The sequence below is a fragment of the Dipodomys ordii genome, unplaced genomic scaffold (assembly GCF_000151885.1).
Source record: "Dipodomys ordii isolate 6190 unplaced genomic scaffold, Dord_2.0 Scaffold152, whole genome shotgun sequence".
Lineage (NCBI taxonomy): Eukaryota > Metazoa > Chordata > Mammalia > Rodentia > Heteromyidae > Dipodomys > Dipodomys ordii.
This window is the reverse complement of record NW_012267368.1, coordinates 2,660,179-2,684,228: the sequence shown is the minus strand read 5'-3', so window position 1 is coordinate 2,684,228 and position 24,050 is coordinate 2,660,179. Positions and strand designations below refer to the sequence as shown.

At 41.4% G+C, this 24,050-nt stretch overlaps 1 protein-coding gene across 3 annotated transcripts in view; it reads left to right on the top strand.

Moving 5' to 3' along the window:
- The window catches only part of Snap91 (synaptosomal-associated protein, 91kDa), a 113,254-nt gene that overhangs the window by 61,760 nt on the left and 27,444 nt on the right, over positions 1-24,050 (top strand). For 2 of the 3 annotated variants that reach the window (XM_013032288.1, XM_013032287.1), the window contains exons 8-12: positions 1,214-1,255; positions 7,812-7,882; positions 12,859-12,886; positions 16,292-16,401; positions 18,449-18,561. In XM_013032288.1, the coding sequence (XP_012887742.1) occupies positions 1,214-1,255; positions 7,812-7,882; positions 12,859-12,886; positions 16,292-16,401; positions 18,449-18,561 (364 nt within the window). Of the gene's footprint in view, positions 1-1,213; positions 1,256-7,811; positions 7,883-10,082; positions 10,089-12,858; positions 12,887-16,291; positions 16,402-18,448; positions 18,562-22,908; positions 22,924-23,064; positions 23,233-24,050 lie in introns of all 3 variants that reach the window. The other variant, XM_013032286.1, reaches the window with a different exon arrangement.

The following is a 24,050-nucleotide window of genomic DNA, read 5'->3' as shown; positions in this document are numbered from 1 at the left end:
GCAGTCTAAAGAGATTTTTTTAAATATCTCTACACCACCATTTTATTTTTACAGAAATGGGACTGGAACTGGTGCTCAGAAGTAGAGTGATATCTAGCATGTATGAGACTCTGGGTTAGATTCACAGAACCAGAAAACCAAACCACCAATACAGACACATTGGCTACTTGGAAAATATTAATAATAAATTGTCCATCTTATAGACTTGTTGAAAAATTTCGTGGAAATACTCAAATTTTCCAGAGGCAGGAAACTTACTGTGTCTTAGATTCTTATATTCAAGTTTCCTTAGGCAGAAACAGCTGAAATGTTGTAAAAGGGTTGCTTTATAGGTAGGCATTTCTGCTAAACAGTTTTCCTTTTATAGAAGCAAGTTATTCTTAGTTTACTATTCCCAGCTGAGTATCAGACTTGTAGGCGTTATATCTCCCTGAATACTGGCGGACAAAAAGTGGTGAGATTTATACCTCTCATTTCCCCTCTGTCATTGGTTGCCTTGTGATTCAGAAGTTCAGAGCGGTGAAAATACAACATTAACCAGAGAGAGAGAGAGAGAAGCTAGTGCTCTACCACTTGAACCACAGCCTCACTTGTGACTCATCTTTTTGGGTAGTTCAGTGGAGATAAGAGTTTCACAGACTTGGTTTCTCCAGGCTGGCTTTTAACCATGATCTTCAGATCTCAGCCTCCTGAGCAGCTAGAATTACAGTTGTCACCCACTGCCCTGCCCAGTTTCTAGATTTTTGACTGGTTATGGACAATACTTTCAAATTTTATGCTTCAATGTCTTTTCATTTGTTTCTGGCTTCCAGTAAAATTCTAGGTATTTGTTATAACCATACTGTTGAAATCATTTTTCTAGTCTATTGAGTAGGAAACTGCATAAGGGATATAGGATATATGGTATTATATACATTTATATAAACATATATAAATAAAGAGAATTCTTTTACATCAATATTTAGCTGCAGTTTTAACAGCTGTCAATGAGCTTCCACGTTGGTTAATTTTGGGGTACCAAAAATTTGAAAAATTTTTTAAATCCCCCTTACTTGGGAGATGGGAAAGAAAGAAGGGATGACATTGATCAAGATGTATTGTGTCTCAAATTGCTATGTCAAACAGAAACCCTTTTGTGTGCATGCCTAAAGATAATTTAAAAATAAAAAACAAAAATCCCATTTAGTAATTTTTTATTTTTTTTAATCCACAGCAAGTTGGTATTGATAAAGGGGACATCCCCGACCTCACTCAGGTAAGTGACTCCACTTAGAAGAGTCAGCACACATGCATTCATTCTCTGAGTAGAACCAGAGATGGGCAGACTCTTGCAAGTTTGTGATTGAATTTTAATCCATCGACCAGTCTCTTAGAAATTATTCTATCTTACTAATTTTTACGTACTGTCTATTGACTATATTTTTGGAGGTAATAGGCAGATTTTCTTGTCTGAAATCTGAGGTCTTCTCATTGTTGAACTTGAATCAAAAGAAAGCCTGGAATGATGTTATTAAAAGGGCCTGAGGTCTAGCTCTGGCTCCTCATAGACATAAGAACTGTCTCCGTACTTGTGCCTGTAGTTTTCACCATATCCCTGAAATGGAGGAGGGACGTGAAGAGCAAAACCTGAATCACAATTCATTTGTATTCATTCTGCTTCCTTTTGAAGAGGAGGGATCTCTCTATATGAAAGAGTATTTTTTAGAAGACATGGTAGAAGATGAGTTATTTTTCTGGGGCTGGTCTAGTAATGACAACATCCCAAAAACTTCCTTACCAGCTCTTCTATCTATCAAGCGTATACTGCAGAGCTCCTCTTATACAATCACTGCCGTCACAGATCGGCACGCACACCCGTCCTGTGAGCCTCTCACAGCGGAAGGAGCTGCTCCTGTGTAACCAGATGCAATGGCAAATGTCTGTCCTGAACTCAACAGATCCTTTGACTAGATGGTGGTAAAAAGGTAGAAGAGAATTAGAGCTACCACCTGGTATACTAATGCTGAATATATTCACACACATAGATATTCATGTATAAGAATCTCTTTATAAACTGAGATTCACTGTAATAAAGAAAATGGTCAACTCCTCTGTATGGTATTCTCACAATTTAAAAAAAAAGGAAATGGTCACAATATAATTTCCCACTTTTTAAAAGTGGTATGTTTCAAAATTTCTCTTGTATTTACAGTACATTGGGATATTATACATCTAAAGTAATGTTAATCTTTCAATTTTTCTTAACCATTATAGAAATCCAATGAGCTGGTCTTCTAAATTTGTGTTAATGACATAGAAGATATTGAAAATTATTCATGCATAAAATTCAGACAGCAGTTCAGAACATGATAGAATTGTATATTGTTCTAATTGAAAAATTGGTAAATATTACCTTTATAATAGCAGTTAAAAAATTGGGAAATAGCTTGTAATATTATGATAACCAGAATATTAGTTTCAATGTGTTGGCTCCTACTTGAAAATACTAATATCTGAGTGCACAGCTGGATCAGGTACTGGTATCATTTGAGTATAACTAAGATTCAATTACATGAAAGATTTAGAAATCAATTTATTACAGGTAGATTTATCTTTATGATCTTAAATATTATAATAACATAAAAGCAAATAAGATAATTTTCTTCATTTTCCATAAATCACAAATATATATATGTATATATTTTTGCTAAATATCCTGGATGACATATAAGTGTTTACTTTTATGAGGTGGATATTAATAGATTTTAGAAGCAGCAAGTCATCTTTCTTTTTACACTCTGCACAGCCCTCACTTTGAGATAAGTGAGAAACGAGGTATTTTCAAGCCTGGCATTCAGGTAGGAGCAGGTGCTTGTTTAAGACTGTGCAGTCTGAACTCTAGGAAAGATTTAAGGGGCTGTTTAAGGAGCTCTTCATTTCCCCAATTCAGAAATGATGTCATTGAAAGATTCATGTCCTTGGGTTTAATTTTTAGTCGTCGTATATTTATTGCAACTTTCATAATCCTAAGAATTTCACAAACAGCTGGGCACCAGTGGCTCCAGTTTAGGAGGCTGGGATCTGAAGATCAAGGTTTGAAGCCAGGGCGGCAATGATCTTGAGACTCTTACCTCCAGTTAACCACCAAAAAAAAAAAAGCTGGAAGTAGAGCTGTGGTTCAAGTAATAGAGCACTAGCCTTGAGCAAACAAAACAAAACAAAACAAAACTCTGGGACAACACTCGGGCCCTGAGTTCAAGCCCCAGGTCCAGCACAAAAGAAATAATAATTTCAGCTATATGCTTTCATGATTTGGGACGCATACTTTACCCTCAAAGAAATAAAACCGTGCCCTGGATCTAATGGAGAGCTGTCCTGTGATAGAGATTTATTAGAATCTGTTGGCCCTGCTGGCTTCTGCTTCTTTTGACTTAGAGCTAGGTGAGGTTCCAAATTCACATTTCTTTCTTTTTTTTTTTTAGTGATAGTGCTATTATCTTTAAAGACTTACAATTAACAAATCAGTTTCTGAATACAAGGCTTCCTGACCCTTCCCGCTCCCTGCTCCAACTCCTCCATGCATCTCCCATCCTCTCCAATGCACCCACATTCCTCGTGATCATTTCGTTGGACTCTGAGTGAATTTTCTAAGGAATGACACTGTTTCTATTCTCCCCTGCCGATACCACACACTCGTGTACACTTGCATACCACCTAGTACATGTTTACTTATATATTTATCACATTTATCTTCAATTTCCCTCATTAAAAACCTCTCTAGTTAGGTTTCTCTTGTAGACATTTCAGTTCCAGTGCAGTAGTACGTTGTGGCTCTGTAGGCCATTTGTGGCTTCTTGTGGGATCATTAGCAACAGACAGCTAGGCACCCCCCCCCATAATTGTTCCTTAGAGCCCCTTCCCTAGGTCTAAGCTAGAGAATTAAGCCCACTAGGACAAGTCTGAGCCGCAAAGCAAAACAGTCTGGGCATCATCATCTATTAGATCACGTTAGCATTAACCTGGAGATGGGGCCTGCATAGCAGGCTGGGTGGACCCCATTTAACTCCCTCAGATTAGGTTCTGTTGTATCTAAGGCTCCTCCCTGGCTCACCTGGCATGGAATCTAGCCACAGTGATAGACAGAAATACTTGGGGAAAGAGAAACAGAGGGGAGTCTAGTGAGCATGAGGTCAGCCCAGTGACTGAGTGAGGGCAGAAAGGAGATAGCTCACCCAGACAAGAACGCCATTCCTCACACAGCAAATTGGAAGAGGGATTCAGCATGTACCTTTTATGTTAAAGAATGCGTTATTATGAGTATGGCTATCTGTAGCCCTGTTCAACTGTGCATATAAAATAATCACAGTTTACATGACATATAATGAAACATTCAAAAGATCTTTAAATTTTGTATTTAGAAGTCAACATGGTATCAGGGGTGAAATATTTCTGCTCAGCACATCAAATAATTTCTTAGACATACTGATCAAAATTTTGAATGATCTATTAATTGCTTTGTTTCTATTTGATTTTAATGATGCTTTATCTAAGTCACTTTAAACTTAAATTATCTAAAGCATCTACATTGGATATGGGTGCTTTCATTCTGATTCCTGGCGTGCAATCAGCTATGAATTATTTCAAGAAAAGAATTGGGTTTTGTGTGTGTGTGTGTGTGTGTGTGTGTGTGTGTGTGTGTGTGTGTGTTCCAAATTTTAAATATATCCATTAATAAAAACTACCATAGGTTTTGATGGCAGGAATTTTGGTTGACCTGAAATCTACTGGTAAAGAAAAGCCACCTGTTAAAGATTGGACCCCTTCTGCACGGGTAACCATGGCTCATTGCTGTCATCTCTTAGCCTCCTGGGTTGATGTCTTGTTTTTGGCTTGGGGTTTCTTCTGACTGATCTGTTGACTTTGCATTTTTAAATGCACAAGACAACACTTTGTTACCATAAACTACTCTTACAAGAGCAGAGGCATTCTGGAAGTTTTGCTACTTTGAAGTTTAGGAGATCATTGATGTTCACCTCCTGTCTCATGCCTTGATATTTTGTTTACTTGTAGGAACTTTAAGAGAGAGAATACTACCTTTTCCTGTTAGCTCATGTTTTTAATCTCTGTGATTATAAACACCATGTATTTTTCTGAAACAGTATTTTAAAGCTAGGTATACCAAAGAATTGCACTCTTTACATTGAAGTTCATATTCAGAGGACTCTAGTCTTCTAACCTGAAAGAAGTTCTATGACTTGAAAACATGAAAAGTTTGGGTTCATATATCCAGGCTTTCATTCCATCATCAAAATCCTCATCAATTCATCAGATACAAATTCATCGTAAAATGGTCAGGCCATTCTAGGCTTTTCTTATTCAGGTTACAATGTGCATTCATTAGTGAAGACACATTCTTTATAATGTAGAACCTACCTGAGAAAATTTTCCTTTATCTCTCCTACAAATTCATTTTTTTTTGGGTCCGGATGTGGGGCCTGAATTCTGGGCCTGGGCACTGTCCCTCAGCTCTTCAGCTCAAGGATAGGGCTCTACCACTTGAGCCACAGCGCCACTCCCGGCTTTTTTCTTATGTGGTGCTGAGGAATCGAACCCAGGGCCTCAGGCATGCAAGGCAAGCGCTCTACCACTGAGCCACCTTCCCAGCCCTACAAATTCATTTTTTAAATCCGAGTATAGGATGGGCATCAGTGGTTCATGCATGTAGTCTACACTCCGAAAGTAGAGGGAGAGAGAATCATGGTTCAAGGTCAGCCCAGGTAAAACTCCTCAGGACCCAGTGTCTGCCAGCAGCTGGGTATACACTTGTCATCCTGGCTACACAGCAGGCTGGGGTGGGAGAATGGCAGTTCAGGCCAGCCCAGACAACAGAAAAGCTGACCCTACCCAATAGAGAAAGCCGGGAACAATGGTACACACCTGTCATCCCAGCCACAAAGAGGGTGAGATCAGGCTAAACCCAGCAAAACACCAGAAATTACTGGAACAAAAAAAGAGGGCTAGAGACATAGGTCAATACTAAAATACCTGCCTAGATCACACAAAGCCCTGAGTTCAAACCCCACCACTGACAAATGATAGATAGATAGATAGATAGATAGATAGATAGATAGATAGATAGATAGATAGATAGATGTAGATAGATAGATAGGTAGATAGATAGAGATAGATAGATAAACGTATAATAATTTCCCTGAAATTCTTTCATTCTATAACTACGTGCTTTAGTTTACTTAACAATTTGCATTTATGGTGATTGTATACAAATTTATGTATGTAAAATTCTCATAAATGTTGAGTTTGATACTATTCCTAAGAAGAAAAATATAGTTCTGTGAGCTGACTTAACAGCACAGTTACTAGATTCCTTCAAAAATAGTTTTATAGGGCTGGGATGTAGCTCAGTGGCAAAGCGCTTGCCTACCAAGTGCAGCGTCCTGGGTTCGATCCCCAGTACCAAAAAAGAAAAGACAAAAAAATACAGTTAAAAAAACCCAAACAAAAAAAATAGTTTTATAGTGTTTTAAAAACTACAAAAGATTAATATATTAAAAAGAACAGTTATTATGAGTTAATATACCTGTAAATGTCCTTAGATGTTTCATTTGTGAAATATTTTTCTTTGAATGCCTGTGCTTTTGTTAATATCTTGTTGGAGTAAGACTATTTGAGAATGATAAAATAAATCTCTTAGACTGGTTGGAATATTTGTATGAACCTATTTTTCCAATATACAGTAAAATATCACTTTGTATTGCCTAAAATTTCATTTTTAGATTTCAGGTTTTTGTTTTTGTTTTCTCTCTGCTGGAGATTGAACTCAGGGCCTCAAGCTTGCTAGGCAGGCACTCTTACCACTGAACCATTCCTCCAGCCCTATATTTTACTTATAGAAACACTAAAAAACTTTTAAACAAAAGTTGAGCTATAGTAAATCTGCTAATACATAGTACTCTATTATAGCATTATTATATTTGCTAGGTACTGTATAGTATGTCTCTTAACTGAAGAACTCAATAATGAGAAAATGTGTGTGTGTGTGTGTGTGTGTGTGTGTGTGTGTGTGTCTGTGTCTGTGTCTGTGTCTGTGTCTGTGTCTGTGTACACACCAGTCCTGGGGCTTGAACTCAAAGCTTGGACATTGACCCAGAGCTTTTTGCTTAAGGCTAGTGCTCTCCACTTCTGACTTTTTGGGAGTTCATTGGCGATAAGAGTCCCACAGACTTTCCTGCCTGATTAACTTCAAACTGTGATCCTCAGATCTCAGCTTCCTGAGTATCTAGAATTACAGGTGTGACCGACCACTGATGCGTGGCCAGAAAAATCTTAATTTTTATCAACTATTAAAGTTGTGTTTTTCCCCCTCTGCTTTCACTTTTAAAAAATATGGTAACAATATTTTAGTCAGGCATTGTTAAAGTGAGATTTTACTATATTTTCACACAATTCTGTCCATTTGGACTGGGGTACAAGTAACTGTTCTATTTTCACTGTGTTTTGGGGGAAGGGGAGGGTGAACTTGACTCGAGTTTACTGCATGTAAGTAATGTCATAGTGGAAACCTGCCTGGCGTAACCTCTTCACTGAGACCATGCTGTGATGGTACTTGTTATGCAGTGGGGTTTGAGTGTGTTCAAGATGGACCTGTATGAGAGTCCATGGAATTGAATGAGTGCCAAGAGAATCCGGAATGAAATGACCTCCGAGGGTCAGGATCCACCCCTAGACTTCCACCATACAGAGTCTTGGTGATGTGCTGGTGTTGGCTTTAAATTAGAACAATGCAGACACTTATTCTCACTTTCTTATTGTAGGCTCCCAGCAGTCTTATGGAGACCCTTGAACAGCATCTAAATACATTAGAAGGAAAGAAACCTGGAAACAAGTACGCATTAGTTGTATATTCTAAGTAAGATAAGAAAAACTCAGGTTGCTGCTAGTCATGAGACTTGTCATGTACAGCTTACGCTTCTGCAGTTTCCGTGTGCGTGTTGTTGTCACTCTTCGGGGTTCCCTGGGGACCCCCTGAGCTGCCTGTCCAGTTACAACAGACTATATGAGCTCACACACCTGCAGGTAATGCAGCAAATCAGTCATGTTCTTGCCTTGAGTGAACCTGTTCATATGCGTATTGCCCATGAGAAGGAATTCATAAAGCAAAGAGAAAAGAGTTGTTCAGACTTAAAAATTAAAACTGCTATGGTTGGTGGTGATATATAAAAGCAATAATAATTTCACAAGTCTCCTTCACCAGCCTCAGTGGGGTTAAGAGCAAAGACCTCAAGTGCTTTCTAGAGTCCAATTTCTCCTTCCTTGAACCCTGAGCTGCGGCCAGCTGCTGACCTCCTATTCAGAGATCTCTTCCAGGGAGTGGCACCAAAGCAGGCTAAGTTGCATATTGTTGGATTTTTTTTCCCCCTTGGGAACTTGTATTTTGACCATTTTCCTTCACTGCCTGCAGAAAATGTCCAAGTTCTATACTTTTCCATCTCCCCAGTAGAAGTAAAGCTTGAGGCTTCCCAGTCTTGGTGTCTTGTTCAGACTTTGCTTCTGCTGACCTTGGGCCTGACCTTGTCCTGTGTCCTGGTGGAGGCCATGTCTGGCCCTTCCTTCTTCTTTCCCTCTTGAATCAGGAACTTTTTTTTTTTTTTTTGCCTTGGAAACTTTCAGGACTTTTTCTGGTTCCAAAGGTCAGGACCTAGTTTATACTTCATCTCAACGTGGACCGTAGCTTTTTCTGCAGTCAGTTGGAATGTGTTGTTGATGAGACCATGGCAGCTGCATGAACTGGGGGTCCGTCCTGACCCCACGTTGGATCGTGACAGCTCTGTCAACTTGGGACTTCTTCCAGGCCCTTCTTTAGAGCTTTATCTTATCATTTCCCTGTTCCTTTTTTTATTGTTTTTTCCTTAGGTAAATGTTATCTCTGTTGTTTTTTTTTTCAAGTTGGCATGTTCAGTGAGAGAGCACTGGGGACGGATCTGTTGCAGGCAGGGATGGCAGAGCTGCTTGGAGGGGTGGCTGGCAGGATCTCTCCAGGGTGCTGCCCAGCTTGTTACCCAACACAGCCCGGGATCTGCTCCTCATTTGGGGGTGGATGTGGATGGTCAGGTCATTGACGTGAAAATACATGAAATCACAATAGAACTCAATTGGCAGCTGCCCAGCGCCAATTCTTTTGGGGCCCACCTTCTTGCCGGGTATCTAGGAAGCCATATGAGTTGCTCATACAAGTGGAGGCAGAGAGCTGAGAAGCATCCTTGCTCCAGTGGTTAAAGTTCAGGAACTATGCAACAGCCCCTAGAAGCAGTCACCGCCTTCAGAGCACCACACTGTTCCCCCCCCCTACCCTGGGGTCCCCTGTACTCCAGGCAGGTCCATAATGAACGCTGGCTTCTTATCAAAGCTGCCTTTCAGCAGTCAAAGGCTAAATCAACCCCTTCCTAGCTGGCTTCTGTCCTCAACCCCAACTCAAAAAAAAAAAAAAGATCTCCATTTGCCCCCTTGTGGCTATTGTGAGGTGTTTCTAGAAAAATTATCCATCCTCATTTAAATTTAGTTGCATGTCTGGAGAAACAGAACAGAAATTCAGTAGCTTTTTCGTATGAATTATCTTCTTCTTAGAGTAATTTTTTCTCTCCTTTAAAACCATTTTATTTATTTTCTGATATGGCTGAAACCACATTTGAATTTGGCTTTTGCTACTCCCTGTTTCAAAAATATCTGAGCAAGCCAGGTGCTGTGGCTTATGTCTGTGATGCTGGCCACTCAGGAGACTGAGATCTGAGCATCAAGATTCCAAGCTGGCCTGGACAGAAAAGTCCATAAGACTCTTATCACCAATAAACTACTTTTTAAAAAAGCCAAAAATGGAGCTATGGTTCAAGTGGTAGAGTGTTAGCCTTGAGCAAAAGAAGCTCAGGGACAGTGCCCAGGCCCAGCACACACACACACACACACACACACACACACACACACACACACGCAAAATGTGTATATATGGGTATGGATATATACATAGAAAGATGCGCTATAGTAGTTAACTATTTTTTCTCTGTATATTTGTGCTTACCTGGGAACTTAAGTGAAGGGTGAGTACTATGTTGAGTAATTACTAAAAATGCAACAGGAACACCTGTTAGTATCCCACATTTGGTATTTGAACATTTTTGTTCATGTGTATCTGTTTTAACATTACACTTTATTTTTGTCTCCTAAAGTGACTGGCATAAATAGTTTTATTTTCCTTTGGTCTTCTCAGATCACAACTAATAAGCTATTTTAGGATAAACATTCCTCTGGATCTTAGAAATCAAAGATTTTTCGTCTGTCGAGTGAGCAGAACGAAGTCCCTGTGAGATAACAGAAGTGTTAACAGGCAATTTTCTAAAGAAAATCATTTGCAGTTGTCCTTTGTCAGCAAGTAGCATTATAACATTAATCGAGCCTCTATTCACATATAGAATGAAGCATTTGCAAATATCGGCTATGGAAAGCATGTACATTCTTTAGTACTTGTGTCCAGGATGATTACGTTTTAAATTGTATGCAATGCTACATGACAAACCTTGTATATTGTCTGTTTCTGTGGTTTCACAAGGTAAAAGACCAATATATTTTATTCTGTATGTGAGTATTCTTAGGTGTTGAGAGTATAGGAAACCCAAAATAAGTCATTTGTATTGAAATTATTTAGAAGTTAGACAATTTTTTTACATATCTATTTTTTCTGGCTAGCATTTATACTTAAAACCATGATTATTGTTTTGAATCAAATAAGAAATAACAAAATTTCCTCTTTTGACAGCTGACAGATACCATATTAAAAGAAAAATTACCATTTGCTATGATCATAGCAAAAATAAAAAAAATCCGTGGATCTGTGCTGTGGCTTGTTATAGAATTTAGAGTAGATTGCCAGACGTAAACATTTTGTAGAGTTTTCCTAGAGAAACTAGTTTTCTCTAGGCAAAATTCTAACTAGAAGTATTGTCTATATATAAAATATCATAGTCTTTTCTTTCATAAAGAACAATGACCAGGGCTGGGAAGGTGGCTCAGGGGTAGTGTGCTTGCCTTGCATGCATGAGGCCCTGGGTTTGATTCCTCAGCACCACATAAGCAGAACAAGCCAGAAGCGGTGCTGTGGCTCAAGTGATAGAGCGCTAGCCTTGAGCTGAAGGGCTGGGGACAGCACCCAGGCCCAGAGTTCAAGCCCCATGACCAAAAAAAAAAAAAAAAAGACCAACAGTAAGACCGAAAATTAAGCAAGAAACATGTAAGAAGCAACCATCTATGTGTTGTGTAAAAGAGAAATGAACAAATGTTCTAGGCACCTGGTGTTTTCAGTGGGTCAGGCTAGACTGGGCAGCAGACAGACTCGAGCAGTCCTGAAGTCACCAGGAAGTAATAATACAACTTGGACAAGGTGTCCACCTCTCTGACCTATGAGCAGTGCCCTCGATTTCAATCCATGGTTAGTGGTGCTCTCTAAAGCGATAGTCCCTAATATAAATCATGACAAAGACCAGATCTGTTCCCTGGAAACAGAGGTCTTGACAGCTTAGTTGAAGAGAAACCATTAGTTGAAGACTAATGGTTAGTGTGTTGCCTTCAAAATGACATTTATATACACTCACTTAACATTTCAAATAATACAAGAATAATAGAGAAAATGCCTAGAGCTATATAAAGTGCTAGGGGCATAAAACAAAGGAATGAAGCCAGGTGTTGGTGGCTCCTGCCTGTAATCCGAGCTACTCCACAGGCTGAAATCTAAGGATCGCTGTTCAAAGCCAGCCTCCCAAAAAACTGGAAGTAGAGCTATGGCTCCAGTGGTAGAGCACTAGCCTTGAGCAGACTACCTAAGGCCCTGCATTCAAGCCCCAGTGCTGGCACAGAAAGAGGGAAGGAGGGATGAATTTTTTCCTTAGTATCCAGTTGTGAAGGTAGGTAGTAAGCCAGTCAGAATGCAGTAAGTGGACAATAGCTCAACCACAATGGTAGGAGATTTGCTTGTGTCTACTTGTCCCCCCGGGATTACTATAAATATCATTTAGTATTAGCACTCTTGAAGAAGTTGGCAAATTAATTGCTGTGTCAATTATGACTTTTTATACACTGCTCTGTATTCTTTTATAGCAGGATAGCTCAGTGCTGTTGGTTTTACCATGCTATATTCTTGCTATAGGATAGAAAATGCATCAAAATATGTTTTGGAAGTGCTTACTTTTTCTCAATTATCTTTCTCAATTCTTTGTTTCTCATTGTTTTCATATGGCAAAGAATTGATTTCTGAAACTTACTCGAGAAATTGATTGATTGTAACAATGGTTTTCATGATTTGTTGGTCTTGCTTTTTGAAGAGATTAGGTTATTATTTTCTTGGGTTTTTATCTAAACTTAGCTCTCCATTCCATAAATGAAAAGGAGAAATGACAGAAGTAGAGAAATTGTAAGCCGAAACCTCATGCAAGAATTTTCAACTTGATTCAGTACTTGATTTTTAGGTTCTTATTTTTCTGCCACTACAGAGAATATGAAATTCCTTTTTCTCAGTAGTAAATCCTTGCAAATGAGCAGTTAAATAGAAACATGTGCTTCCTATTGAACCACATTGTAATGACTTCCTGCTGACTTTGATTTGCTACTGCTACTGAGAGGAATGGAAACCCCTTTTGCTCATTGTTTCATTATTCATTGTTCCACCAACTCAAATGCACAGAATGTAAACTGTTCAGGTCAAGCATTTGGGAGACATATGCAAAGCATTTTAACATCTGATGATGTCCTATCAAACTGAAGTGCTTCTGCAAGGGATGGATGGAAACTTGGCTCAGATGTTCTCATATTGTCTTTTAGGTCTGGTGCTCCCTCTCCATTAAGTAAGGTAAGTCTGTTTTCTATTGGATTTTTTTAACTCTTTGAATACAGATCAGTGGCATCAAGTATATCCATATTGCTGCATATGGAATCATCACACCATGCCTTTCCAGAATTTTCCATCTTCCATGCTCCTCAACAGTAGTTTCCCATTCCTGACTTCCAGTCCTGACAAACCACAACTTACTTTTTGTCCCTAAGATTTGATTATTCTAGGTACCTCACATAAGCAGACTCAAACAGCATCTCTCCTTTTGTGATTTTACTCAATGTATCTCCAAGGGCCAGGGGTATTGTGGCACTGTCCCAGGTTACCTTCCTGGACCATAGTTCCCAAGTCCTTCTGCCTTCCCCACACACACACTTCATTGTTTTCCACCTTTTGTGTTATAAGCATGAGTGGGAAACGGATCTGTTTTAGACCCACCCTTCAATTCTTTGGTCTTTATACAAAGAAGTAGAATTGCTGGGTCGTATGAATTAAATTTTCAGAGAAAAGGTGAGTTACATTTTTATGTATTAGTTCCTCAGTCCAGTGGAGCTTATTAGATGTCTTCTAGGCCTCCGTTGGACTTGTTTCTAAAGTAGGAAACATTTTTTGTGCCTTCATATTTACAAATAAAAACAAGTATATCAGTATATCAAAGTTTATCAGTATATCAAAGCCTTTCACATATGCAGAGTCACAACCCATAAGAAAGGTCAGACACGAGATCTTGTGGTTGCATTGAGGGAGAAGAAACTGTTAACTAGGCACATTTCCTTTATTTTTTTTTGGGGGGGGGTCCAGTCTGGGGCCTAAGCTCTGGGCCTGGCTGCTGTCCCTCAGCTTCTTCAGCTCAAGGCTAGCACTCTACCATTTGAGCCACAGCGCCACTGTCGGCTTTTTTTTTCTGCTTATGTGGTACTGAGGAATCGAACCCAGGGCCTCATGCATGCAAGGCAAACGCTCTATCACTGAGCCACCTTCCCAGCCCATGTGTCCTTTTCAAAGCCTGCCTGCTAGATCTGCTAGAATAATCGGAATCTTTTTTTTTTAACTTCCATGTCTCTTTTGAGACACACTGAGGATGGATTGGGCTGTGAGTGAGAGAACATTTCCTTCCATAGATCCGTCATTCACATCTGCCATTGTATTTTCCAGGCAATCATGGGCCAGGTGTGTTCCTCCCTCACGTGATCGCTGTCACTACAGAGGGTGGTGACAACAGGGCCGGTGACTCTCAGGCATTGCAGGCTGTGCCAGGGCCTGGCTGTACTGCCTGCCTATGGAGTCCCACAGGAGTCAACCCCATAGAACTCTGTCATGAAGCTCAATAAACAAATACGCAGAAAGCTTTCTGGCTGTTCTGAGAGAAAGCCACACCTGAAATCATTAACAGGTGTGTTAAAACCATCCTCTGGGCTCATCTGCTTCCACCTTCTGGCCGAAGAAAGTGCTGCTGATGTTTTTTTTTTTTTTTTTATAATATTAGGGTTACTTGTCTTCTGTTTTCCTAACTCTTGTGTCTCCTCAGAGATTTTGTGGCATTTGAAAGGGCTTTTATAGCCTGGCATGTCTGTGTTGGTGGTGATCGTTTGCCATTGAAGTCTCAGTGTGGTTTTATACCGTCACTACTTCTGGATTTATTTAGATATATTGGTTAGGAATAAAAGTCATTTTTGGAGGACTTGCTCATGGCTACAATGGGTAATGTACAGGTAACTTCAGCTAGTTTTTTTTTCAATTCTGTATTCCATTTGGATCTGAATTTTTGTTGACGAGAGAGGCAATTTCCTGAGTGATCATGTTCAAACTGTTCATGGGTTTGTCTTGAAACACTGAGTGCTTAATAATTGTCTATCTGTTGAATTTTTACTTCCTGATTTGTTATACTCATGGATGAGTAAACAGACAAATACTATGGAATTTGAAAGTTTCCATACATTTTTTTCTTTAAGCTCTTCTTTAAAATTATTTGTTTAAAACTTCCTTTAAAAGCCAGGTGCCGATGGCTCATACCTGTAATCCTAGTTACTCAGAGGCCAAGATACAAGGATTGAAGTTCAAAGCCAGCCAGAGCAGGGAAGTCCATGAGACTGTTATCTTCATTTGACCACCAAAAACCAGAAGCGGAGCTATGGCTCAATTAGTAGTGTACTAGCACTAAGTAAAAGAAGCTCAGGGACAGCACCCAGGTCCTAAGTTCAAGCCACAGGACTGACACAAGAAAAACAACAACAACAACAAAACTTCCTTTAAATCTGTTTTGTTGGAAATCACATGTCTAATTAGGGTGGCAACTTATAGCCTTTCCTAGTTACTCTAGTTACTGTTGTATCTTTCTTGTTGTTATAGCTCATTTCCCCTTATAGACCCTAACCAGGAGTATACTGTTTTGAAATGTTCCAGTAATATTTCTCTTCTAAATACATGGAAAATTAAATGTAGTCTGTAAAATGGAATTTGGATGCATACTACACAAAATTTATAGTTTGTTAATGTATTAGTTGAACATAAACTTTTAAAAATTGGGGGAGAGCCGGGTACCAGTGGCTCACATCTGTAATCCAAGCTACTCAGGAGGCTGAGATCTGAGGATTGCATTTCTAAACTAGCCTGGGCAGACAAATCAAGGGAGTCTCATCTCCAATGAACCATCAAAAAGCTGGCAGTGGAGGTATGGATTATGTGGTAAGGTGACAGCCTTGAACGGAAAAAGCTACGCAAGTTTAAGACCCAAGACTGGCACCAAAAAAAAAAAGAAAAGAAAAGAAAAGAGAAAATTCCAGGAAAACAAGGTTTAAGTTTTATTTCATTAATTATGTTTTCCCCACTCTTAGCAGGGATTAGATATAGACACAGTATCTTCAAGCTGCCGTCTAGTAAGACTTTCCCTGAAGTCTAGTTAGGACGAAAAGTGAGGAAATGGCCCTGATTTTATAGCAGTTTTTATAGGTGATCATTTTCGACAGCTAGTAAGATCTTCCCAAGTCATTTAAAATTTACAAAGTACATACAGTTAGCTTTCATTCTAAGAGAATGCAAGTCGTTGCAACATTGGGCCAAATGCATTCTCAGATTTTTGTGTAAAACCTGAGGCAGGCTTTGTCCAATAAGGATGATTCATTACAGTTCTTAGTACTGTCCCTTGGCTTTTTTGCTCCAGGCTAATACTGTACCACATGAGCCACAGCTGCACTTCCAACTTTTTGGTGGTTATTTGGTGATCAAAAGTCTCCCAGACTTCTCCTGCTTGGGCTGGCTTTGAACTGCCATCCTCAGATGAACTCAGCTTCTTGAGCATCTAGGATTCCAGGCGTGAGCCACTGGCGCCTGGAGAGTCATTGGTCTGCAAAGCAAAAGATCTGCTCCTCTGTGCCCTATAGCCTGCGATCTGCCGTGATCACGTGTGTGCATCTTCTCTTACAGTCCTCCCCAGTCACCACTGCCACGTCGCCTAACTCCACACCAGCTAAAACCATCGACACGTCCCCGCCCGTCGATTTATTTGCAACGGCATCTGCAGCTGTGCCCGTCAGGTTAGTCTGTTATCTGTGGCCATCAGCTGTCAGCTGTCTGTTACTGTATGTGGGGCAGGCTTGGGGTTTACTGCTAGGGTCTGCACACAGAGGTTTTCTTCAGATGAACTCTGGCTCTAATTAGATGGATTGAGGCAGAGTCATTTTTTTGCTCCACAAAGGTAAGTTCATTGACCCACGGGATCACAAGAACGCCCTGGCCTGTGGGAAAGGCCTTCCCACGTGCACATTGAGCCCCGTGGAAGGACGGCGCTCTTCTGATTGGCTGACTTGGACATCTTCTACTAAACTCTTCGCTTGGGACATGTCAAGGTGTTTTGAAAGGCTTTCAGAGAAAACATACTTTGTGCTGTAGGCGGATGTGCTGGCGTGCTCAAGGAACTCAAACTCTGGTGGCTGGAAGAGGCCTTTGGGGGTGTTTTTAGGCCACTTTTAGAGCACCTGTCCACGAGGGCCATTTGGAGGCAGGTGGGGACAGAGGGCTGTGCAAATGTCCCAGGATTGCTTAGGAAGGATGAGGACTCCCTGGGGTTCTTTGCCTTCAGAGGATTCTGGCCTCTCTTTCCGTGATCTGTGACTCTGTTTATGAAAGCCTTTGTTTAGAGATGTGGATCTTGAACTGTGAGAGAAAGCCGTGTGTGTGTGTACTGCTCATGGAGTGCTTTGGTCACCGTTCATAGAGCCAACTTCACAACAGCCAGCCCAGGCTGGAGATGAGCCCAGGGCTTCGTGGCTGACAGGCAAGCATGCCACTACTGAGCTGTACCTCCAGCCCCTGACTCAACTAATACTCTTGACAATGAATATGCCCTCTTTTCTGTTCCTCCATCCAGCTATGGTTATGAAAAGGACATTGAAACCAGTCACTTTCAGGGGTTTTGAAATGGCTTTTGAAAGTAGCAGTGTCGTTTCTTCAAAAGTATGTTACTTGGCAATCCAGGAACCAGAGGCTCATGCCTGTAATCCTAGGTACTCAGGAGGCTGAGATCTGGAGAATTGTGATTTGCAGCCTGCCAAAGCAGAAAAGTGCATGAGATGTCATCTCTAAAATAATCCAAAAGAGTCTTAAGCTCCCAGTTCCTGCTAGGGGAGCAGGAAATGTTGCTGTCTGCCATTTCTCCCTATTTAATTCTTGCTTTATGAAAATGATTGGCTTACTAAAACTTTTTAAAGTAAAATAACCCACAAAAACCGGGGCTGTAGTATGGCTTGTGTGATAGTGTACCCATCTAACAAGCATGAGGCCCTGAGTTCAAACCCCAAGACTGTATCACTCAGAAATAATACGTATTTAAAAGAAGATAAAGTGGCTTCTTATGAAGACAAATGGAGAGCTGGAGGCTCTATAATTGAGTGCCTCATGTGGTAAGCTCCACTCCGAGTTCATCTGTGAATTCAGTGAGGGTCCTGTTAAACGAAGACTTTGCTGCGGTAACATGAGAATAAGCCTGCCATCCCACGTTTCTAAGAAGGAGCATGGACACAGAGAGTATGGAGCCCATATTCTAAGCAGGGAAACTTGGGCTTCTCTTTGGGACCTATGCAGATAAACAAACTTTGATCAGCACACCCACAGCTGAGAAAGAAACTGCAGCAGTCATTTTAGATGCGTCCTCTCACAGGCAAACTTGATGTCATTAGTATCATTAGTATAATTAGGAAAAAGGTAAGATAGCAATTATTTAGTATTCTTTGGTCCATAATGTTTTTTTCTCAAATGTAATTTTCCTACACACACACAAAAATAGTTTGAAAATGAAGAAAAGATAACCTGAAGGTTACGATGCTCATTTTCCTATAGAAGATGGCCCCGGGTTCAAATCCAGCTCACTCTCTGCTTTTTTTCCCTGATGTTTTGCTGGCGTGAAGTCGCCCTCCCCCGGGAGCCCCAGCCCTACAGTGCTATGCTGCTGTACTTCCCAAAACACTAGTCTTCCATGAGACTTGAGATATCCCAAGCCCCTGATCTTGTCTGTGTACACCTTGTCAAACAGTTTTACGCTGTGTCACATTTCCACCTCTGATTCTGAGGTTCCCTTCTGCTCAGTGCTTCAAAGCCATCGAGTGATCTCCTGGACCTCCAGCCAGCCTTCTCTTCCGGAGGAGCAGCGGCTGCAGCCCCTGCAGCACCACCGGCCGGCGGAGCCACGGCCTGGGGAGGTAAGTGGAGTTGGCCCTTACTCCACTCCACGAGTTCTCCTCTGGCTAGTGAGGCTGCTGCTTTCCTCTGAGCTGTCATGGTTGTATTTACCTTCTGGTTATTCCTCCCATCCCCCATGCTGTTAGAAAATGTGTAGAGAAAATACTGAGCATGGCATTTCCTGATTGAAATATATACTGCAGGTCAGGGGAGGCAGAGAATCTAGAGGACAGCTTGCATGTTCAGGTAGCCAATTGTTCTTACTTCAAAAGTTGGAAGAAAGGAAGTCTTTGCCTTGGTGATTCTAAACTTGCAGTGATGTTTGCAGTATGCCTCTGGACATTCACATCTACAACGTTGCATATTCCCGTGACTTTGTGAAGTGCTTAGAGACAGTACGTCTGATTTGATCTTGTCCGGGGTGACTCCTGGACCCATGTAGGCCACGCTGGGCTTTATCCACTGTGTTTGACTTCAGACAGTTCAAGTTGCTTCCTGCTGCATTGATTAAGTGAGCAGAATCATGTCTGACTGCTTGATTCCCGTCTGATTCATGGATCTCAGAAAAATCAGCCTCCTCTAGGTATTCAATGAAAATGCTTAATACTAGCATAAAATTAATTACTGCCTAAGCCTGGGAATTGCATGGCACTATTTTTAACACTAGGCCCTACAGCAGTGAACTATCAGGATAACATTTTCAGAAAGGCTAAGATGTGAAGCACACATAGATAAAAGACTTAGTAGCCAGTCATACAGTAAAGCTGGTGTAGAGTATTCTGAGGGATTTACTATATTTACAGGGACTTGAAAAGGAATATTAGAAGAAGATGGTCAGGTTAGATTCAAAACTGTTATGAGGGAAAAAAAAACATTGAGGATTTGTTTTTCAACTACCAGTATTACCCATCGCTAGCAGATAATAAGATCTGATTTAATATATCCTTTAATTGTATTATATTTTATATTATTTATTATGTATTAGCAATAAATAACGAAATCCAATGCAGTTACCTTGCCCAAAATAATTAAATCATCCCTGGCTGGGTTTATTACAAGCACACCAGCATAAGATCTAGAGTCCACTCTGGTCGGGAGCTTGCTTTCTAGGAATTTCAGAGGCTGTTGCTCCAGGTGACTAAATGATGGCAAACCCGGGGCCAGAGATCACCACCCTGCTGCTGGTGCTTTGGGGTTCTGTGTGGAGCCTGTGTCTGCAGCTAGGACTGCTTGGCATAGAAATACAAAGGGCACCCACTGTCCCTCTGCTGGGCTTACCCAGTCCTTCCTGAGCCCGTCCTGTGCTGTGGGTCTCTTAATGCCATCAAGGGGAAAGGGATCTGGGAGGTGGACATGAATACAGAAATGCTGCTGTTTTATTTGGTGCTTTTATTTTTTTTGTCATGTTGGCCCTCCCCATGGCTGGGAAAGTCCTGGGAAAGAGAGAGAGCTGGGAAAGAGAGAGAGCTGGGAAAGAAGAGAGCTGGGAAAGAGAGAGCTGGGAAAGAGAGAGCTGAGAAAGAGAGAGAGCTGGGAAAGAGAAGAGAAGGAAAGAGAAAGAGAGTGAGGTGGGAAAGAGAAGAGCTGGGAAAGAGAAGAGAGCTGGGAAAGAGAAAGAGAAGGAAAAAGAGAGAGAGCTGGGAAAGAGGAGAGAGCTGGGAAAGAGAAAGAGAAGGAAAAAGAGAGAGAGAGCTGGGAAAGAGAAGAGAAGGAAAGAGAAGAGAATGAAAGAAAGAGAGCTGGGAAAGAGAGCTGGGAAAGAAAGAGAGCTGGGAAAGAGAAAGAGCTGGGAAAAAGAAGAGAGCTGGGAAAGAGAAGAGAATGAAAGAAAGAGAGAGCTGGGAAAGAGAGAGAGCTGGGAAAGAGAAGAGAGCTGGGAAAGAGAGAGAGCTGCGAAAGATAAAGAGAAGGAAAGAGAAAGAGAGAGAGCTGGGAAAGAGAAGAGAAGGAAAGAGAAAGAGAGAGCACTGGGCAAGAGAGAGAGAGCTGGGAAAGAGAAGAGAAGGAAAGAAAGAGAGCTGGGAAAGAAAAGAGAGAGCTGGGAAAGAGAGAGAGCTGGGAAAGAGAAGAGAAGGAAAGAGCTGAGAAAGTGGCTTTTTTTTTACTTCCAACTTTTATATTCTGGAATCTCAAAATTTACGAGGAGATAAGTGTATGAACAAGAAACTACTTCAAACTGAAATGTAGGAGAGATAAAGATAAATAAGGCAAATATAAATCGGTTAGAATAGTTTTTAAAAAAAGTGCATTCTGTAATTTCTTGATCTTGTTTTCAAGAAAAAATAACAGAAAAGTAGTTAAGAAAAATGTGTAATTATAAACCCAAATTTTTTAATGTTGACTTATTTCCATTTTGTGCATTTAGGCCTTCTCTATTGAGATGTTCAATTTCTAAAGCTGTGATAGCTATCAATGTTTAAACAAAATTATTCTTACTGTAATTTAATTTTATTAAATTTTAATTAAGGAAAACATTTCTGAAGAGGTTTTATCAGGGTATGCAATCTGTTATCCTGAGCTTTATCTTTTAAATAGTTTGTTTCAATTTGCTGCCAATTTATTTTCATAATGAGTGCCTTACTGTTTAAGTGTTTTTCAATCCACATCCTTAAATTTTCTCCGCCATGAAACTCATATACAAGGCTTTAATAAAACTTTAATAAAAACTTTAATGAAACTTTAATAATACATTTGTTGGTCTCCACAAAAGACGGATTGGCCATCTACAAAAGGGTTACTTTTCTTTATTTCAACCATTCTGGAGGTACTTTTCTGTTTTCTAAACTGTCCACTAGAGGGGGCACTTTTTCCTAGTTGCTGTGGAACTGCTATGCTGAGAGCACAGAGGCTTTGGACTTCTGTCTCAACAAAGTATCTAGAATCAGAGTCACAGCACAATGGAAAAGGTAATGGGAAAGTTCTCTCATTGCTAAATAAATGATCAAACTTTATAAGCCTTAAGAAATTGAAGTCGCTTCTAAACTGAAATGGAAAAGTACTCCCCTTTTTAGTTTTTATATTTTAGAACATATGCCTAACAAATAGCAGGTAAGAAGGGAATAAAAACAAAACTGTGAGGCCTGTGTTGCTTTGGAAGTAGTTGGTTTTCTGCTGTTAGTATAGTTTAATGAATGTAATTGTTTTCCATATCAGAGTTGGGTTTCTTGGTCTTTTAAATGCCTTCTGAAATTTTGGTTGCCTTGGTTCTCCCTGAAAACATAGCCCCCCCCCCATGAATTTCAGTGGCATTTCTTCATGATTAAAATACGTTTGTAATGACATTTGCTGATGCACTTAGGAGCCCGGGGGTGTGGGGGGAGGGAGTGTTGCACACCAGGCCTGAGTATACCTAAGAATGCTGCTCCAAGGCGGTTTGAAGATGCTGACTGTAGTTCTGTTCTTGAAGTGGAAACCCGGCTGCATACGGACCTCAGAAAGAGCAAAACATTTTAAGGTCTCATAATCTCTCTTTGTTTTCATCTTTAAAATGATCCTGGTAAGGCTGAGGGTGATGGCTCAAGACTCTAATGCTTTGAGAGGTGGAGGTTTGGAGGACTAGAGTTCGTGGCCCAGTAGGAAGCTCAGGGTCCAGGCCAGACCAGACAACAGCACAAGACCCTGAAATTATCTAGAGCAAAACAGGCTAGGGGTATGGCTCAGTGGTAGAGAGCCTGCTTGGGAAGTCTGAGGCCAAGTTCAACTCCCAGTACCATATAATAATAGCAATAGTAATAACGATCATTTTTATGTGATCATTATGCTTCTAAGTGTCAAGATTATACATTACATTGAAAAATACCTGCTAATGAGAAACTTACGAAACAGAAAATAGTTTAGAGCTATTTTTTTCCTGATACCTACATCTGTGTTCTATTTTGGTTTTTTTTTAACTATATTTGGTACATTCTATTTTCTCAACTGCAGCTACCGTGCAGCCTCTGTTATTCACTGGTATTCCAGGTATAAGTGACCGGTCAAATAAAGAGAATCAGGGAGGCTCAGCTAACTCCCCTCTCTTGGGAATTGATGTAGTGTAGCAGAAGCAGTCAGAGCAGATGAAATGGTCAGGCTGTTAGCAAACACATTGACATGTCACGGTGGTTTAGGCCGGGCTTCAGGTAAGTCTGTGGACTTCCCTGTCCTCAGTTTGCATGCCTGTAACACTGGAACTTTGATCTGGAGACAAAGGCCCCTTCCAACTTGACAGTGTCATCCTACGAGTGGGTGGGGTGTTGGAGTTTTAATCACAAATGGCCTGGAAAGGAAACCCAAAGCTAAAGTTCCTTCTGTGGGTGCCTCCCCTGCTTGAATGAGTGTCTCAGCTCTAGCTCTTCTTTCTCCCTATGCTGCCCACTGGACATTGGCAGACCTTTTGGGAGAGGGTGAGTATCCCTATATGTTTTCGCTTCTCATGAGAACTGTCTGTATCTTCAGAACTGTCCTCGTCTACACTTTCTGAGTCTGGGTATCTTCTGCCCTTTCCCTTCTCTTCCCCTTTGCTCTCTGTCTCTGATGCACTGCAGATTCTTTGGCTGGCCTGTCCTCTGTCCCCTCCGAAGCACAGATTTCAGACCCCTTCGCTCCAGAGCCCACCCCTTCCACCACGACTGCAGAAGCAGCCCCGGCCTCCGCCCCAGCCGCCACCACCCCCGCGGTGCCGGTGGCCTCCTCGGACGTGGATCTCTTCGGAGGTTAGTGTCCTCGTGGCTGCGCAGGCATCCTGGCAGAGAGGCATTCCACTCTGGCCATGCGACACAGCTATGTGGCTGTGCACAGGGACTTCCTTGGGTTCCACGCCACATACACGTCTTGCTAACCTGGTCAGGCTACCTCTGCTTCCTCCATACCCCGGGGATCTGACATGAAGGGCTTGGCTGCTTCCAGATCTCCCTGCACTCCTGGAGAAAATGTGCAGACTGGCAGAGGCATCCTGGCCTCAATCGTGTCCGAACACTCAGGGCAAAAGCCCCAGGTCCTCTAGATAGCAGCCTTCCTGGGGAATGGGCTGAGGTTGTCCATCTCTGTGGCGTTTAGCTTGCTCCCACCATGGAAGAAGTTGGGCCCTTCTGCCCTGGGAACTGGGAAAGAGTATCCACAGCTGCCTGTGCGGTGTGGAGTGCACACAGGGTGAGGTCAGTCTCTGAGACATCACGTCGAATGCCTGGGCCTAGGGGGACAGCTGAAGCCCACTCATCCAGCAGGGGTGGAGCTGGGCTCCCAGCCTTGAGGCATGCTCATGTCAGAGACAGGCATCAGGTGTGCTGTGATAATCCATATAGCTTTGGGTTTCCTCGTTACCATGTCGTCTCTTTTCCAGAGCCTCTAGGAGAGAAATGGGAAGCAGCTGGGATGGCGAGGGCAGGGAAGGTTTAGGGGGCCCGGGTGGAGTGCCTGTCTTTCCCTGGAATGCATTGTACAATCCCTCTGAGGTTGTGGAAGACAAGTAGCACCGGGCTTGCAGCAGAGAACAGGCTTGGCCTGGTGGCTTCCGTAGAGTCTTTGCCGCAGC